Here is an 18,716-nt window from a genome sequence, read left to right on the forward strand (position 1 = left end):
GGATAGCCCCTGATAAACTCTACCTATGGTGGTAGACATCTGTCATCAGTCATATATATTTTTACTGTAGACGGTTAGTTGGATAATTTAGAATTAATCCATTTCCAAAGGGATTATGACACATCCAAAGGTAGAACTAATAGTCACTTCTTACTATTGAAGAATAGTGAAGAGAGTGACTCGATTCAAGCAACTGAACAAAAACGAATCGCTTGAATCCCTTACCTCTAATGATGTCACCAAGGAAAATACACACAAAGTAGAGTTTGCAGTTTTTTCCCTTCAGCGTAATTTGTGTCTAATAAAAATAATAATTCTAGGAAATCCAGCAGTGAAAATGTACATTTAATTTCTGAGCAATATTTTTCATTGTCAGTCGAAATTTTCTAGTGAGCAAACACACCACTGGATGGCAATTTTAACAAAAAAAAAAAAAAAAGTGGGTAACAATTTTAAAATCCCGACTCTAGTTGTCTGCATGCACTAGTACCTTACACGGCACAACGTCTGGCTAGACAGTCTTTGTCACCTTATTATACAGCGTGAAAACACTGGTGTATATAGCATAATGAAAATGAATAAAATGAGCACATGTGCATCCGCCTCTGACCCACAGCACTGACTCTTGGCTGAGCTGATAAGTCCCTCTTTATTCCACCGCGTGCTGCCATAAAAGCGCCAGGGAGCTCATTGTGCGGAGTGATCTGATACGGACTACACCCAGCCGCCGCCTCACTGCCCTGGCTTTCTTTGCTGCCCCAGCCTTCGCGTTGGTCAACGTCGAAGTGTGGGTTAGATTGGAGACTCTAAATTTGCCTGGAGATATCTTTCACCTTCCCGACTCTGTCTCTTTTTTGGTAACATTACCCGCGAAGCTATAGTCTTTTTTTTATATATAAATTTATAGCGTCAGTTTCTTGAATATGTCTTGGCAAAGCTACGTGGAAAACCTGATGGCCGATGGCAGCTGTCAGGATAGCGCCATTGTTGGGTATACAGACGCCAAATATGTTTGGGCAGCGCATGCCGGTGGTACATTCAACAATATCACGGTAAGTAATAAAAAAAAAGATAAAATATTGGAGAGAACCGGTGCTGATAGTTGCCATTACTGGCGCGCGCTTCCCCACGCGGACGCTCAGTAGCGCTAAAACCGTTATCTCGCAGGCTTTAACTGAACAGAGCTAATGGTACGGAGCTAGCCCACTGGGCTAACTAGCTTATCTGCAGGTGGCCTGCGTTGGATATTAGACATGCTAGGGAAAAATTGCTATATTAAATCTTCTGTGACAAGACTTCAGTTATTATGACAGGGTGCGGACCTTAAATTATTTGCTGCTGTATAGCGTTTTAACAGATTTTGGAGCTCCAGCAGTGAACGTGCAGCTAATTTAAAAGCTGCTAGCAGACGGTGTCTGGCAGCAGAACGTGCATGCTTTTGTGCGCGCAGCTGCTTCGATTAGCTGAAGTTAAGCTGCTACTTTACCGGCTACCTGTGGTTCAAAAAGGCTAACTCGGGCTAATGTCTGGCTAGTAAAGCGCATACGGTACACGCCTTTATGTTCAGTCAGACTACCCACCTGTTTGCATTGTAAGCTAAAAGGAAACGAACCTTTTCGTTTTATGTAATGATCTTGGTGCATAGCGACACTCGATGGAAAAAATAAATAAATAAATATATATATACTAATCAATCTTTCAAATATGCAAGGATTAGAGAATCTCATTTTAACAGAGTGCTTGTGCTGCATCTACAGGTACTGCATGCAGCAATGCATGACTCCCAACAAAATCAATGTGCAAAATTAAAACTGCATCTATTTCAGAGATGCACCTTTAAGGCAGCCAGACCCACCCCCAATACATTAAATGGATTTGAACTAAGTGCTTCCAAACTGCTTGCCTAAACATTTAAACAATAGCTTGCGTTTTGATGCACCTCTGAGCCTTTTAGACATAAATGGCAATAATTTTGTAACTTTCTGTATCAAGTAAAACGGCTACCTTTATCAAAGAAGCTGCAGCACTTTTTTTTTCTTCTTGATTTAAAAATAAAACTTATCTTAATCCAATTGTTTTTTGTTGTTGTTGTTTTTGTGTGTGTGTTTTGTCTTTCAGTCTCAGGAAATTGATGTCCTCGTCGGAAAGGATAGGGAGTCGTTTTACACAAATGGTCTCACTCTGGGCTCAAAGAAGTGTTCCGTCCTTAGAGACAGCCTGCAGGATGATGGCGACTGGACGATGGACATCCGGACAAAGAGCCAGGGAGGAGAACCTACATATAACATTTCTGTAGGCAGAGCTGGAAAAGGTAAAATTAAACTTGTATGTGGTTGGGTTCCAGAAATTTCCAGAGATTTATTTATTTATTTACTTTACTTAAATACTTAAGAAAACCTCAAGCATTAACATCCCCAAATTTGTATTAATATAATGGGGACAGTAAATGTAATCTAACAAAGTAAATGTACCTTAGTCATCAAAAGGCTAATTTCGTGATATTTGTGAGCATCTAGCATGAGGATTAAAACAATATTTTTCTTTTAATGTAACCATTTAAAACACTTCATTTTGAATTCTTAATTAACCTCATTGTCAAGATTTATTGTTGCATCTAATTAGCCCTCAGACACAACAGCAGTAGTTCTTGTTAAATGGCATAGTTGAGGGGGAAATACTTTGAAAAAACCTTTTAAAGTCGGGTTCTATAAGGAAAGCCAGGCGTTAATATCTGATGTGCAGCTTACCATTTAACAACTTTAGGTTAGTCAGAGGTTAAGGAACAGGCCACTTTTAAACAACTTCAGTCTTGAAAAAAATCATAGCACTTTATTCACCAATATTAGATTCTTTGCATATAAACTAGTGTTTTTTTTGTTGTTGTTTTTGTTTTGTTTTTTTACATAGAGGACTCTGAAGGCTATGGTCTGCAACAATGACCCTCCCTGATCGTCCTTAATAAACCAGCCTAGAATGTTCTGATAGCAAACAAACATGACAGGGTTTGTCACCGTTTGACATTTCTGATCCTGGACTTGTCTGCTCCTGGACAGTCCAACCATCTTAATCCAGACTGAAGTCCAATAAAGGGATGCTTCAGAAATTTTGAAGCGAGATTTTGTTGCATAAGCAGATTGTATCCTGTCTGTAGAAGATGACCTTCACAGCCTTCATTTAGTATAAAGCTTTATTTCTAAGGTTTTCCTTAAATTGGATTGTTTGAAGAAGTAACTAACAAGTATCTTGACTCCTTTTTGTATTTTCAGGTTTGTCATAATCAGTGTTTAGGAATTAATGACTTATGCTCAACAAATTAATCAAGTCTGAGCCAAATGTAAAATTCTTCCAAAAAAAAAAAGTTCAATTATTTCCACATTCAAATTATGAGGAGGATGGGATGTTAAAAGGGTCTTTAAGTAATGACTTGGTCTGGCCTGTGTTTTAGATGTATTTAGATGTATAAGCTAAAAGCCTTGAAAGGCTTAATTTACATGAAAGCAAAGCAGAATCGATTTTAAAATGGCTGCAAACTTTCTTGCAGTATGATGAAGTCTTGGTTAGCAGATGAATTTGCCACATGAGTTTGCCTCTAGTTAGCAGAATTAGAAAGAAACTGTTTTAACTTTCTAACTTTTTTTCCCCTTTCTCCTGACTCTTGTGCATGATGTTTTGTTAAATGAGCATTAGTTAAATGTTGCACCTTATGGCAAGCATTGTGTGTCGTCACTTTGTGGTTTATTCATTTCTTACTATGAAGCGGTACAAATAAGTCCTGTGGCTGCATTTTACTTGGGTAAATTTAGAAGTCACTGGGTCTTCAACAATGAATTATACAAGATTCTTAATTTCAATTTGCATTTTTACAGTAAATGGGAATGCAGCATGATCACTGTAGCTGCTATAAGATGCTACAGGAATCTATAAATTCCAAGTGGTGCACATTTCTTATCTGGAAAACCTTTTCATTACCTTTTTTTCCTTTTTTACTTTTCTTAACTATCCTTTTTTTCCTTTCCATCTTTTCTCTTTCAGTTTTGGTTCTTGTAATGGGCAAAGAAGGGGTCCATGGAGGCGGCTTGAATAAGAAGGCTTACTCAATGGCAAAATACTTGAGGGATTCGGGCTTTTAATGCTATAAAGCTCACATAGATCCAAGTTGAGGGACAAAAAAGAAGAGAAAAAAATATTGCTGTTAAGATTTCTCCTGCAAGCAGTGAAATGTTTTGGAAACATTTAATAGCAGTGAAGAGTGATGAGATACTGTGTCACCTTTGTTCTCACCCCTTCATCCTGTATGGGGGGTGTGGGGCTCTTCTGTTTTGTTCATTTGTCTATTTTTTTATTTATATTTTTTCCCCCCTTGTGCTCCAGTATTGGTTTTAGTCATGGGGAAGGAGGCGGTCCATGGTGGAAATCTTAACAAGAAAGCACATGCAATGGCTGAGTACCTGAGGAAGTCTGGATACTAAGCAACCTCGCCACCCCATTGGTCAACTTAGCAGCTCACTCCCACTCACCGTATTGTTGACACGACTTCCAGGATTTAGGTGGCAAACAGTGTTACTTCCTACCCAGTCTCCTTTTATACACAGTCTTTTGTTGGCTATACTCCCTCATTCACTTATTTATTTTTTTTTTTGCCCTCCCTTTAACATTGTTTATCATGATTTTGACACTACAGTTATGGCATGTTTATTGAGATTATCAACCAAACATGTTTTTTAAAAAACAAAAAAAAGCGAAAGTGCATACTTAAATAAAAGTGTAAAAAATAAATTTGGACTCTTAATGTAAACCGACTTGTTTTCTCTGTACACATCGATATACATATACCTTTTTGTTAAGCATTATTAAAAAGATGCCTCTAAAAATGTTTTCCAATATTCAGCATGCAGGCATTATGAAAGTTGCATGTATGCGCTTTATCACAGCAAACCCAGCCCTGTTCCATGTCCTTCCACAGTGTTTCAGCCAAACCATCTGACATATGCCTTTCTCTTAAAGTCCTATTGTTTTTTGTTTTTTTTTTAAAGACAGATTTCCCCTAATTGGCCACCTTCTGTTTCTTTTCTTTTTACCGTCCATTACCTGATTTTTGTTTTGCTATTGTACCTGAATGTGGTCTTAAAGTAACTGATGTGGCGTTGGGCTGTTTTTTGAGTGTAACGTAAGGTTATCATTACACCGATTTATCATTTTTGATCCCATCTTGGAGTCTCAGTGGACGTTTCATCTCTTGGCAGTTGAGGTGGGGCCTGTCCTCTCCTGCCATTTGTACATTTTTGCTGTAAAAATAAAAACACTACACCTTTGTGAGCTCGCCCTCCCATGTGGACCAACTTCCATAAGAGAGGTACTTTAGCTTATTCTTAGAGGCAATTGATGGCTGCCTGGAAACCACCGAGATGACTTCAGATGACTGTAAAACATGCAACTGCTTCTTTAGACTTCAACACTAAAATGTTTCCTCACTAACTGACTTCTTGCTAACTTTAATGTGCATTGATTACTACAAAGGCAATGTCATTTTTACTACAGTGTGAATGCATTTAGACTGTACACCGAGGCTGCTGGACTCCAACACCTTGGGATTGTTTTTTGCCTTGTGCTTTAGTCATCAAAGTGTATTCACAACTTGTCATAGTATGGTACCTAGAAATATATTAAAAACAATGCTGTGTACACTAAACATTGAAAATGATGTTGGTTGGAATAAGAACATTTGTAAGTTGTCTTGTGGTTTCTTTTTTTTTCTGAAAAATAACTATTCTGTGCCATAAAATTCAATTTCTGATCTGATACTAATACGAGTTGGATTTGTACCTGCTGCCCAAGCAAGAAATAACTTTAAATGGCACTTTCTTAAGGGATATTTTGGCATTGGTAATCTCCAGACTTTGTGGGATCTGTACAGAATTAAAACAAAGCAAAAGTTTTGAATATTTTGTCATCTTTTAAGTTGAATTTGATTTTTTTTTCCTTTTGTTCAGTTTCTTTTCAAATGCCATGACTTCAGATTAAATAAAAGGTAATCCAACCAGAGATGAGAGCCAAGATGTCCAGTCTTTTACCCTGTGTGCCAAATTGTATACAGATGGCTAAAATATAAGCTATAGTCTCAAAGTTTCAATTTTCTTTTTGCAAGGTGTTCAGAGAACGTTAAACTGTTGAAAAGTTCTTGAACATTTGAAGGACTGTTTAACCTGTTCTAGTACTTCAGAACTTGGATCTGGGAATGACCGTATACACTTATTTTCAAAGTTCAAAAACCAGTGAGCTTTTGGAGTTGAAATTTGTAGTTAAAAGGGCAACATGTTTTTTTTTGTACCATCAAATGCTGTGGCAACATGTTCCCTAAGGAAGGTTTTATCACCCTGTATGAGATCTTATGAGAGAAAAAGTGCAAATAAGCTAACATCGATATTGTATCCAGACATCTGACTTGGTGAGAAACGCCTCGAGTTTTCATCTTAGATTTTCTGGATTTAAGAGTGACATTCAACCAAACTTAATTACGTTCTACCTTCAAGATTGAAAATAAGTGGGATTTGCTCATTGATATTGTCAGTAATTTAGCTAACTATTAGCAATACAAGCAAATTCAGATCAATTTCTGTGGACTTTTTTATAGTTCGGAGCAACATATTCGCTAAAGGAGGTTCTGTAGTCGTGTGAACGACTTGATACAGAACAAGTGAAGAGTGCAAATACTCTGGCAGCCATATTTGATCTTTAGGTCAAGGTTGATGAGAAACCTCACTTTCTGATTTGAAATTTAAACTTTTTGGAACCATTTTGTGGATTTTTACTAAAAACAATGCGTGTTACAAGAATGTCAAAGTTCTGTTTTGCAACTGAAAATTTCAACAAGATGGTACTTGGAAAACTAGATATTTACTGAGGTGGTGCCTGATATGAAAGGATAACCCTACATTAAAACCTAAGAAGATAAGCAAGCTATTAAGTATATTCCGTTCTTTTGTCTCATCCTTTATGTTCTATCATTTAAGATTATGGATATCCGTATCATCTTATTGTACACCATTTTAGAAGGAAGATGATATCCCTTATGGGAAGATGGGTTAATTAAGATACATTTTATTTGAAGTTCAAAACATTGGGCTGCTAGATAGGCTGAGTACCAACTTTTGCTTTCATCTTGTCTCATGCAACAGTCACTATTTACTGGTCCATGAGCTAATTAGCAAAATTGTCAACACCTGCTGTATTCAGGTGTTTACCAGACCATAACTAGGACTAAGGCCATGTGCTCTGGTTTAAACATACCAACTACAGGGGTCAGCTTACGTGGGACACTGCTGGGGCCATTTGCCTGTGTGCAGTGCTTTCTTTTTTCTTTCCCTTCAATGGCGTGTAGAGAAAGCAGGGGGAGTGAAATTTTAGCACATTTAGGACTTCTGGTGTTTCTAATGTCACTATGCAACTGTGCAAAACTGACGAGGCTTAAGGCATTGGATGAATCTAGAGGAACCTCAGTGCACACCAAAAAGCAACCTGAAAGAAGTCATCTGCATCATGGAAGACTCTTGATTGGACAGAGCTCCCTGAAAGATTCTAAACTCAATGGAACCAACTCCACGGAGGCGACGCTGGATGAAGCGGACTACCAGGCTGACATGAGTAGGTGTTGCAGAATTAAAACGTATTTCACTTATAAAAAAATTTAATTACTGTAGTACACTTGTACTAGATCTTAATTAAACTATGCTTTATTTTAAAAGGCTGGCAAACCAGACAACGAATGGAAAAGAGTGACTGGCAAAAAATGGCAATGGAAAACCTGCTAAAAATGGAGTCAAAGGTTGAGTGCACGCGAGATTCTATGAAGCTTCTTGTTCCCGATGCTGCCTCTACCCCTGCATCTCTCATCTTTGTGGACCGGGGTATGCTTATATATTTTTTTAACTCTTCTGCACAGCTGTTCCTAGTATGAAATATAAGTGGAACAGATGGGAGCTATGATATTTCAAGAAGTCTCTGTCTTGTCCTTTTCAGGTCACTTGTCTCCTCTGTCTCTGACAAAGTTGCCCTCAAGCTGTGGTTACACAATTAGGTCAACTCGGAAAGATCTGGTCTTGGTAGCACCCTATGATGGCTGCTTTGTCATTATTCAGGTGGGTTTCCTACTATGGATAGTCTACACATCTGAATTATCTGTGCTGTGCTTATCACGTAATCAAACTCTGATTACAGGAGAACTACTATGTGCTCCCGTTGCTCTGGTGGGGCCTACCAGTTAGAATGTCATGTCCTTTATTGGGACATGTGTCACAAAACCCTCCAATGGTCACTTGTCATGCTGAGGGCATGGTTGTGAAAACGGAATGGATCACATCTGCTTCAAAAATCAAAGTAAATGGTAAGTATTTATGTTGGCTGTGGTGTTCTCTAGGTGTGATAACTTGCAGATACATTGTTTACCGTCATCAGAAATTGGCTGCAAACAGTGACTGACTAAAAATGGCAAAGGAAAACCTGCTAAAAATGGAGTCAAATGTTGACTCCATTTTTTGCCAGTCACTCTTTGCAGCCAATTTCTGATGACGGTAAGTTAAAAAAAAAACTTTCTAAAATTTTATTGGAATATTACCAAGCAGGAATATTACCAAGCAGTGAAAACTTGAAATCTCTTCTGCAAATGCATACATTGAGCCTTAGGTTATGTCTGCATTTTAGCCTGTTTAATTTTCAGCCTTAAACCAAATGATATCATCTTACCACTTTTAAAATAATTAAAAAATTGGCTGCATGCAATTAAAACGGCTATTTTTAGTGAAACGGAATGATTTGGAGTAGACTTTCTCTATTGACACTGGGTGTATTCAGTGTGCTATGGAAGGAACAGAACTCTTAAATTGGTGTGGACCATGGATTATTAATTAAACTTGACTTTTTTTTTTTTTCCTCGTGTAGTAAATGGAAACTGGGAATCCCTATTGACAGCTGCACAACGCTGTGTATTTGGTATAGTTGAACATCCAGAAGGTGTTGTTATCTCTGTGCGCTATGCACCTTGCCTGGTAAACAAGGTAAATTTTAAAACAGAGATCATTCTTCTAAGGAGGTGGGGAATGAAATTTAGTAACGGTGACATTTGTTTGCAGGATGGAATGCACTCCCTTGAGCTGGCTGGAGATGTAGAAACCAAGGTTTCATGTCCATCATTGTTGGCAGCTCAAATCAAACAGACAGAGACCCAAGTAAGAGGTTCTGTGCAGGAAAGTGACATGCCAGGCAAATGGGTGTATCCATTTCCCACATCATATCCATCTTTAACACTTCCTCGTGCTCAAGTAGCATCTCAAATTCCTATATCTCAAAACCAGAAGATCCCAAGCAAACCAAATCTGGGGCAGCGTCTGTACACAAATTTTCCCGGTTTTCCTTATGCTTACCTTCAAAAGCCAGACCTCACTACTACTAAACAGCCACAGACCTCTGCACCTTCAAAATCCAAAGTTGCTCCATCTGCAGATCATTTTTACCCTCAGACGTCGTACCCCCACTTGCCTTTTCCTGCAATGCCACGAATGATACAACCTTCGTGGCATTCACCACATGTTCTCCAGAAACCACCTGCCAGCAACCTTCAGATTCCAGAACAGATATTTCCTTCAATCTATGCAGAAGCTTTGTCCCTGCTCTCAAATTCTTATCCACTGTATCTCCAAAGATTACTTGAGAAACCTGGGCCATCATATCCTACAATGTCTGAGAAGGGTCAAGGTGAACACATGCCCTTCCATTTATTTTGCTCTCAACGGATGGCGGCCGCAAAACCATCTGTACTTTCTCAGCTAGCATGGCCTGAAATGTTTAAAAGTGAAGTGCACCAGCTATTTCAGCTTGTGTGCATCCAGATGGAGGCAGCCTTAAAAGCTCCAGATGTTTCCCAGCCACCATACTCTGACACTGTGAACGGCCAGTTACATGAGCCATTCAACCTCTTGTGTGCCTTGCAGAGGTCCCAGCTGCAACATTCAAAAACAGCTCAAGGTCAAGTATATTACTCATTTTACTTATTCTGCTACCAGCAGAATCGAGCCTCAAAGCCTGCTGATATTACACAAGAAGCCCCCAAAGGCAATCTATACCAGGCTTTGTACCCCTTCCATTTTCAGGCATCTCAAAAACCCTCTCGAGTTGACCCCTCTCAACCTGTGACTTCTCAAGCACAAGTATACCCACAGCAAACTTGGAAACCTGCTGTAACTGAGCCACCACAATCGATGACTCCTGAAGCCCATGTATACTCGCCATACTTTCCCTTCTATTCCTACCCAAAACCAACCCAGAAACCAGCAACACGACCGCCGCAAAAGGCAACTCCCCAAGCCCAAGTACACCCACGTTTCTTTCCCTACTTTGACCAACCAGCGCCACTTCAGAAGCCTGCTGTAACTCGACCACCACAATCCGTAACTTCTCAACCCCAAGCATACCCATTGCCATTTCCCTTTTATCCCCAACCAAAACCAACCCAGAAACCTGCAACTAGGCCACCACAATTGGCAACTCCTCAAGCTCAAGTATACCCACCGTTATTTCAGTACTTTGATCAACCACACCCACCTCAAAAACCTGCTGTGACTCTGCCGCCCCAACCAGCGACACCTAAAGCCCAAGTATACCCACCATTTTTCTACTCCTATACCCATCCACAGGTGGCTCAAAAACCTGCTGTTACTCAAGCCCCACAGCCTGCAGCACCTCAGAACAAAGTTTATGAGCAGTTCTCTGACATCTACCACAAAACAGAGTCACCTTCAGTGCCCATTACAGTTTCTCAACCCCAACAGCTACAACCTCCTCGGGGCCAGGTAACACAGCCATTCTACTCTTATCACCTTGATACCCTTACACAATCAAAGTCACCTTCAAGATCTACAGCCGAAGATCATAAAGATCAAGAACAACAAAATCAAAGGTGCTTTTATTATCAGCTGTTGCCTGAAAATCAGCTGGCAAACATTCCAACTAACATGGCTCTGGGTCAAGTATATGGACCCTGTCAGCAGTCTAAACCACCAGCTGTGGAAATGAGTGAAAGAGCTACCCTGGGAAACCATTTCCATTATTCACAGCCTCCCATTGCACACCCTCTACAGGGCCAGGTTAAAAACCCCTTCAACATGTTTTATTACTCACAGCAACCTCATGCTATGCAACAGTCTGATGTGCAACAGTTTGCCGTATTGCCAAATGAGCAAAAAATGGAATCTCCCCCATCAAATCAAGGTAACCCTGTTTACTGTCTTCAATATTGTCCTTCTGGATTATCCAATTGCTGCCTACAAATAGCTTTGCATCATTATCTTTACATTTCTATCCCAGGTGACAGTAAAGCTGAACCTCAGGTGTATACAAGTTTCTTGCCAGTGTCTTATTCTATCTTTAGCCAAGACTTGGAAACTGCTGAAATTCCACAAAAGCTTTCCGCACCATTTCTGCAGGCCGGAAGAGCTAGTGCTTCAGCACAAATTTCTCCTAAGGCACCTCAAACTTCTGATGCATATGAATACTTTCTCCAGCCACCAGATGGTGTTGTTGCACTACCCAGGAGTAGTCTTGGAATGATTGCAAATGAAGAGCCAGTTTCTTATTTTGGGGCTGAATCTCCCAATGCCATATGGTCACATGGAGCGCAAAATATGGAACAAGGGAAATCTGAATCTCCCAATGACCAATCTCAACGGTGGATGCCTGAGAGTGAACAAGTGAAGCCAGTTGTGCAATACAAACCTTTTAACATCCAATTTCCAGAACAAACTATCCATTCTAGGCCATATTTTATGCCTCATCTTGGCCAACATGTAGGAGAGTTGCAAAATAAACCTGCTGTTGAGCAGCAGCCATTGCACAAATCTGAATATAAAAGTTCAACACATCACAACTTTAAACGTGCAATTGACAGGTTTTTCTCTCCTTACTATAAGATGCCTGGAGATGATCCTGTATCCAATAGCTCTGTTGACCTTAATGGTACTCAAGAACAACCATCAGAGACGGGGTCAAATAATTTGACCAAACACAAAACTCAAAATTTGTATTCAAAACCACGAAGCCATGTCCTACTGCAGCATGGCCCACCAGGAAAGAAGCCCAACCGTTTCAGTGACTCTCAACCATCTTTTGGAGAGTTGAATTATGGTGCAAACTCAAAAGCCCTAGAACAAAGACAAAATTCTCATCTACAAACTTTGAAGTCTTTGCAGGAAAAAAGACAAGAATTAAAGAGGCTGGGGAAAGGAGTATCTAGTCATTCACATGGTAGCAACTATATGCAGAGGGATGGTGACTCAAGTTTGTTGACCTCTTCTGACCCTAATCCAGTGAATTTGCACCATGAACAATCTTTCAGTGCTGACAAATTAAAGCCTGAAGTTCTGAAATCATTTGACCTCTGGAAGTCCCAAACACCTTCAGATTTCATCCAATTGTTTCTAGCCAATGTTCCAGCAAAGACAGAAGTAAAGAGCGCTACAATGGACCAACTAGCCACAGGTATGTTAATTTTTTGAATGAGTTTCATATGATTCTGTTGAAATAACTTCTTTCCCTGATTCTTGCAGAAATTCACAAACCTCTTCAGATGGACAACAGGAATTCAAACAGGAAATGAGTTTTCTTTAATAAAAAGAAACTACTCATGTTTTTGTGTTTTTAATATTTGTATTGGGGGGGGGGGGGATTATCTGATCTGATTTAAGGTTTGGTAAATATTCTAAGCTTGCCAGTTATTTTTAATTTTTGTTCAAAATAAGACGATGCAAATTATGAACATTTATTCTCAGTTAAACATTTAAATTAAGTGACTTAGCCTTCAAATGTTAAAGCTAGAATATTAAAATTTTAAAAGTTGCAATTTGGTAAGGGTAGTAGAATGAAGGCAACTGTTTCAAATCTTGTGCTTAGGAGACTGATCTTTTAAGCTATAGCTGAACTACATGCCTCCCCACATTCACCACTCCTCCAGTTATTGGAAATACTCCTGGGTACAGAGATGTCCTGTTTGCATGAGTCAACATGATTGACAAATAGGACTGTGCACTTTGTCAATAATGCGAAGTGTCCTCATTGACCCATATGACCCATATTTTATTTGCCAGCAACATTAAGTACCCAACTTAATTTTCAAAAAAGCACAGTGAAGAGTTAAAAACAAGGACCGATCTTTATTAATTTCTAGTATAATCTTGTTTCTTTTCAAAATGCTTACATGACCAGTTTCAAACTATTCTGAATCTAAGAGTATTACGAAACACTTGCAGCAGTTCCTCTAGTACCAGTGTAGTTAAAGCAACTATTTAGTCTTTAGGAGCTTAAGACATTTAGAAGAATCTGATCCTTCCTGGGCACACTTGCAGTGGAGCAACAGGAGCTGCAGGAGCAACAATTGAGGCGGGTGCCTCTCTCTTCACCAAAGCGATGGGGACTTCCACGCTGGCTGACGAAGCGTCTGAAGACGAGTCATCAGCAACTGGCGAGGGACTGGCAGGTTCAGCAGCAGGAACAATTAGAGCGGGGGCAACAGGGACCACTTCAGCAGATTCCGCAGATTCTGACAAATAGCTGCTCATGTGGGGGTTGTGGAGGGCTGTGAGTTTGTGGTGTCCAGTGCCATGCTTGTGAGAAACCCTACCAGTGTGGTTGTGAACTTGAGGTGGCAAGGGAGATACTATGGTGTTGTTTGCATCCACAAGTGGCATCTGAAAGTAGAAAAATGTCATTTAGATTGTTTGGGTAGATTGGGTCATCTCAAATTACAGGAACTTAAAGTGTTTTACCAGAGTGGAAAACATCTTGCAGTTCACGCTGGGATCGATTGTGCCTTCGGAAAGGCAAATTCCACGTGCCTGAGAAGGAAGTTAGACTTTTTAATGCCGTTTACCAACTACTACTCCAGACTTCACAATATTGTCCACTTACAGCCATAGTGTCATTCAGGGGTGTGCAGGTGTCATTGATGCAATTGGCCTCAACTACAACAAATTCTGCCTTGTACCTTTGCCCACCAGCCACAACCTGAAAGACATTTAAAAGGTTGTAGCATGCTTGAACTTGTGGTTGCATGACCTTTACATGCTGAGACCCACCTGTGAAGACATCCTTCCAATCTCCAAGAGTGAATAAGTCAAATTTTGTGTCTCATTGTTGAGTTTTATCAGTGAGGCTTGAACAAAGTCCTGCCCCTGCGTGTGATTCAGAGGAAGGAGGGTAGAGCAGCCACGGCACAAGTCTTCTCTTGATTCTAAACATCAACCAGAAAAAAACCCCTCTATAAATCTGTGGTGATTTTTGTGTGAAGCCGGTGTGTTGACTCTTACCTTCTGTTTTACATTTGAATGCCAGGACAGTGAGAACACCAGCAACCTTCTTTAGCACCACATCACAATCCCCTTCAATCGCCTAGAGAAGCACAAAGAGTCAGTCCAAACAGCTTAAAATCTTACTCTTCTTGTCTGATTATCATGTCTGGTATGGTTGAGCCGCTCTAACTCATCTGTGGAAAAATAATCTGCTTTCTCACCGTCAGATGTTTGGGCCTGACTGTGCAGTTGGCAACAGGTGTGGGGTCCAGTACATGACAGTCGGTCTCCAGCAATTCAATTTCCATCACATATGTATTGCTTCCATCAGGCTGTAGGCAGATTAAATAAGACAAAATATTCTTTAAGTTGTTTACCTCAATATTTTCCTTTTGTTCTTAATAGGATACAATTATCCTATTAATCCGAGATTCTCGCATTTACAACTGCTGACCTACCACAGTGTGGATCTTGATCTCTTCGATCCGGTTCAGCGTGTACTTGTAGCCATGGGTGTGCTGTGCGTTGAGGTGATCTTGAGCCACCAGAGCAGCCTCCTCTGCCTCAAGGGAGTCGCACTCGGGTAGCAAAATATTCGGCTGAGCCCATATCCCCCCCAGTAGTCCCAAAGCGACAGTGATGCCCAGGAGTTGCATTTCTTTTCAAGGCACAGTGAGGTATGTGAGAAACGAAGCAAGCAGAAAATGGAAAGAAGAGGCAGAACTCTGGTCGACCGTGTTGCATTTATTCTGCACTTTAAACCGGTCCAAGTTAAACACTGTGATCTCTCCTCCTCCTGCGTCACAAGTGGGCTGCGCTCTGTATCAGCAGAGCTGCCAAGACAAATGGACACAAAGTCTAGGATGGAGCAAGTGACCACCAGTTCAAATCAGTAGGTAGGATTTTATAACGGTACAAATGAAATGTCTGGATCACGATGGAGTTCATGGAAGGATTTCCTGTTTCTCATCATGAACTTCTTGATGTACGGAATTACTTCCCAAATAACAAATGACTGGTTAGTCAATGTCAAGCTATGTTTACGTCATACGTGAGCTGAAATCAGTGGTCATTAATGAATTCTAAGAAGACTTTGGGTTCAAATCTCACTTAGGGCCATTTTGTGTGGACTTTGAGTGTTCGCCCCATGTGTGTGTTAGTATTTTCCTAGTAGTGCCGTTTTCTGTCACATTTCACAAGCATGCATTTTATCTTTACTGGCCACTCTAAACGGTCCTCCAGTGGGGGTGTCTGTGTGTTTGTTTGGTGGTCCGTCTCTGTTGACCCCACAATGAACCTGTTCAACTTCCACCTTTTACCTAATCAGCTGCAAATGTTTGTTTTAAGTAATGTGGTGTTTTTGATAAACCTTCTCCTGCTTCTATAGTGCATGGCAGTGGCGATTTGAGCAACAACTATTTTTTATTAAAGATTAGTGACCTGGACACATTCAACATCAGTGTCGACATCATATTTGATTGTTATCCATCTGAGATCAATAAGCTTTTCAATAACAAGAACACATTGTTGTTACTGTGTTTATTGGTGTATATTAATAATAATACATTATTTTTTTATATCCCTTTAGAAACCCACTAGGTTAACCAAAGTGCTTGACAGCAGGTGAAATCAGATAAAACATAAATACAAGGAATAAAACACAAGAGATAATAGAAAAAAATATTAAACCACAAGTTCTTTTTATTGGATCCCACAGGGTAATTTTAAACGCATATTGGCCTTTTCAACAAGTTTAGGAGATAATTATTATTCAGTTTATTCATTTGGTGCCAATCTCACAGCATATGTCTGTGAATGAGACTTTAATCACATGCAATTCATTTTCTTGTAATTATAATACAGGTCAGTCAGTCCTCCTGAGCAAACACGTGATGACAGTGGACAGGAACAACTCTGGTGACAAGAAGAATTTCCCAGCTCATTTAATGGCTTTGATAAAAACAAAAGAAAAAAAGCATGATCTACTGTACCTTCAGTTTGTTTATAGAGGACAGTTTTATTTGAAAAGACTAAACTTCTTCCTAGATTTAAAGGCAGACACGGTGTCTGTGTCACAGGCACAACCTGGGAGTTGGTTCCACAGGAGAGGAGCCTGATACTGTAACTAAACCATCTACCTCTCATTCTAGACGCTCTAAGAACCACCAGTGATACAGGCATATCAGACTATGACTTCATTTATCCTTAGTTGAAGAAATGCGATGGTTACAATGGCCAAGCAATATAGGGGATAAAGCAAATAAATTCAAAAACGGCAAGAAGAACTGTATAAATATGAGAGTAATGGGTGAAAAAAGTTAAATACGAGATTTATACACATCAGTGCAGTTGCAGATGTGAAACTGCTGAAGGTGATACAGAAAGGATGTTCAAAATGCAACATTTGTGGCCCTCTCAATTCCAGAATAAAGCAAATCTGACGTGCAAAAACCAGCATTTCTTTCTATTTTTAGTGTGACATGTTCACAGACAAATAACGTCTTCAAAGAAAAAGATACAACAGTAACTGTTTCTCATTCATTAGCCAGGTTTCTGCATTCATTTTAATTTTATGGTAAATAGAACCTGAAACATCCAGCAAATTTTACTCACAGACGGCCTGGGCGCTGACATTTTCATGATCTGCAGGTGCTTTAATCTCGGCGACTTGCATTCTGGATCTAAAAGGCATCAATCGACAGAAGATAAAATAGAGTAATACGATCTCTTCTACTCATTTTCATCAGAACTCACATTGCAACATTTTGAATCAGGAAGTCGGTCATTACAGGCTTTCCTTACAAACGTTGGTGTGGTGGCCGAGTATTCATTTCCAAATATGTAATGAAAATACAAGTAATCTGTACCGACTTAATGACGAAATAATGACTTTGGGAATTTTACGTTACATTCTGCATTAGTCAATCCTCCATAGTGATGCATTAACTCATTTTCAGTGATTTTATCTTGGTTCCATGCTAAAACACTCCTATTGTGTAACCAGCTGCCTGTCTCCACCGAGGTCAGAGAGGAGCCTTACAAAGCGGGGCCCCTCAGATCAGCGACTGAACTCTTCAGAAGAGGATGTTTGTCGATGGCAGGGGGCATATTTGAGGGCCAGTGACACTCACCGCTGCCGTCCTGGATGTTTATTTTGTATTAGACCATCTGCACAACACACAAGTATCACTCCAGGTCAGGAGCAAACAGAGGTACTGATCCGACTTTTCCTGGTAAATTTCCAGCGTTTTCCTCACACAGGCAAACTGCTAGTAAAGGAGGCCAATCTCAAAGTTGTCAACTTAAGAGAATATTTTGGTACAAACGCGTGAGAAAAACAATCTTTGGACAGAGAGGGAAATCTAAATGGAAGTTTATAATGTTTGTATTGGGACATGCGTGTATGCACGGATTTCCATTTCTTTTGCGTGTTTTTACACACTTCATTGTTTCAGAACATCAAACCAATTTCAGGATTAATCATAGACAACACAAATAAACATAAAATGGAGTTTCTGAAGGGAGAGTATTATGTAAAATCATGTTATGTCATTCCTTCATCAAAAAATTTACTTGAGTGTTGCTTTGATTCTTTCACGCATGTTTGAGAAATGCTTTATTCTCCTGAGGCAAACATTCAGCTGTGCCAAACGCCTGGGTGGGCCTCGCGCCGCCTTTGAGACGCAGCTCGAAGGGCTTCTTCGGCTTCCTGTGACCACTTCCTCACAGTCATTTTCCTTACTAGTAGTCTCTGGACAAGGGATTTATATTCAGAGCAGGGAAAAACAAGATTGTGATCTGCTTTCTCCAAATGAGGTATTGATTTGGAGATATATAAATCCTTGACATTTGTATAAATGTAGCCTACCTCAGGAAGGACAGTGAAAGGCTACATCCAATGCTCTACAAGGTTAAAGCAGCAGACACATCTGAGCATCTGCTGTTTTGAAGCAGGGCTGCCCAGCTGAACAGCTGCACAGAAAGTCAAAGGGAGGTCCAGAAGGAGAAGTCTGGGGAAGAAAAAAAACAAGATGTCAAATCTGTGAAAATCTGGTCTGGTCCGATTCAAAATAGATGCGCATTTAAACACATTCTGAAAAATCTAAATTATTTCCTAAAAAAAACAGAATAGACTTATCTGTAAATGAGTTAAAAAGTCAAACAAAAAAAAAAATCACCAAACAATGTTTTCAGCGTATAAATGAGGAGAGATTTTCTTCCCCTTTTCATTTTAAAATATGAAAAAACTCGAAATCAATTGAATGTTTGACGCGCCCAAAAAAAACACATACTGAAAGTCGCCTGTTTTATTTCAGGGACCACCAGAGGGCGCTGTGGGAGCCTCAGAAAGTTAGAGGTTAGATGAGAAAAACAAAGGCAAAAATA

At 39.8% G+C, this 18,716-nt stretch overlaps 2 protein-coding genes across 3 annotated transcripts; one reads left to right on the top strand and one right to left on the bottom strand.

Annotated features, from left to right (window-relative positions):
* The first annotated feature begins 661 nt into the window (after positions 1-661).
* LOC103479056 (profilin-2-like) lies at positions 662-6,042 on the top strand. Of its 2 annotated transcripts, none has more exons than XM_008433265.3 (3): positions 662-1,052; positions 2,119-2,311; positions 4,033-6,042. In XM_008433265.3, the coding sequence occupies exons 1-3, from the start codon at positions 924-926 to the stop codon at positions 4,128-4,130; spliced, it is 420 nt and encodes a 139-aa protein (XP_008431487.1). In that variant the 5' UTR covers positions 662-923; the 3' UTR covers positions 4,131-6,042. The 2 variants fall into 2 exon arrangements, with proteins under 2 accessions (XP_008431487.1, XP_008431486.1); XM_008433264.3 differs by having other exon boundaries at positions 664-1,052; positions 4,372-6,042.
* Positions 6,043-13,176: 7,134 nt separating this feature from the next.
* ahsg2 (alpha-2-HS-glycoprotein 2) lies at positions 13,177-15,086 on the bottom strand. The gene is made up of 7 exons (XM_008433262.3): positions 14,789-15,086; positions 14,552-14,662; positions 14,349-14,430; positions 14,118-14,272; positions 13,951-14,046; positions 13,809-13,877; positions 13,177-13,730 (listed from the first exon to the last, which is right to left on the bottom strand). Exons 1-7 carry the CDS (start codon positions 14,984-14,986, stop codon positions 13,353-13,355), a joined length of 1,089 nt encoding a protein of 362 aa, XP_008431484.2. The 5' UTR covers positions 14,987-15,086; the 3' UTR covers positions 13,177-13,352.
* Positions 15,087-18,716: the final 3,630 nt, after the last annotated feature.

Source organism: Poecilia reticulata, chromosome 17 (genome assembly GCF_904066995.2).
Source record: "Poecilia reticulata chromosome 17, P_reticulata-male-v2, whole genome shotgun sequence".
NCBI classification, from domain to species: domain Eukaryota; kingdom Metazoa; phylum Chordata; class Actinopteri; order Cyprinodontiformes; family Poeciliidae; genus Poecilia; species Poecilia reticulata.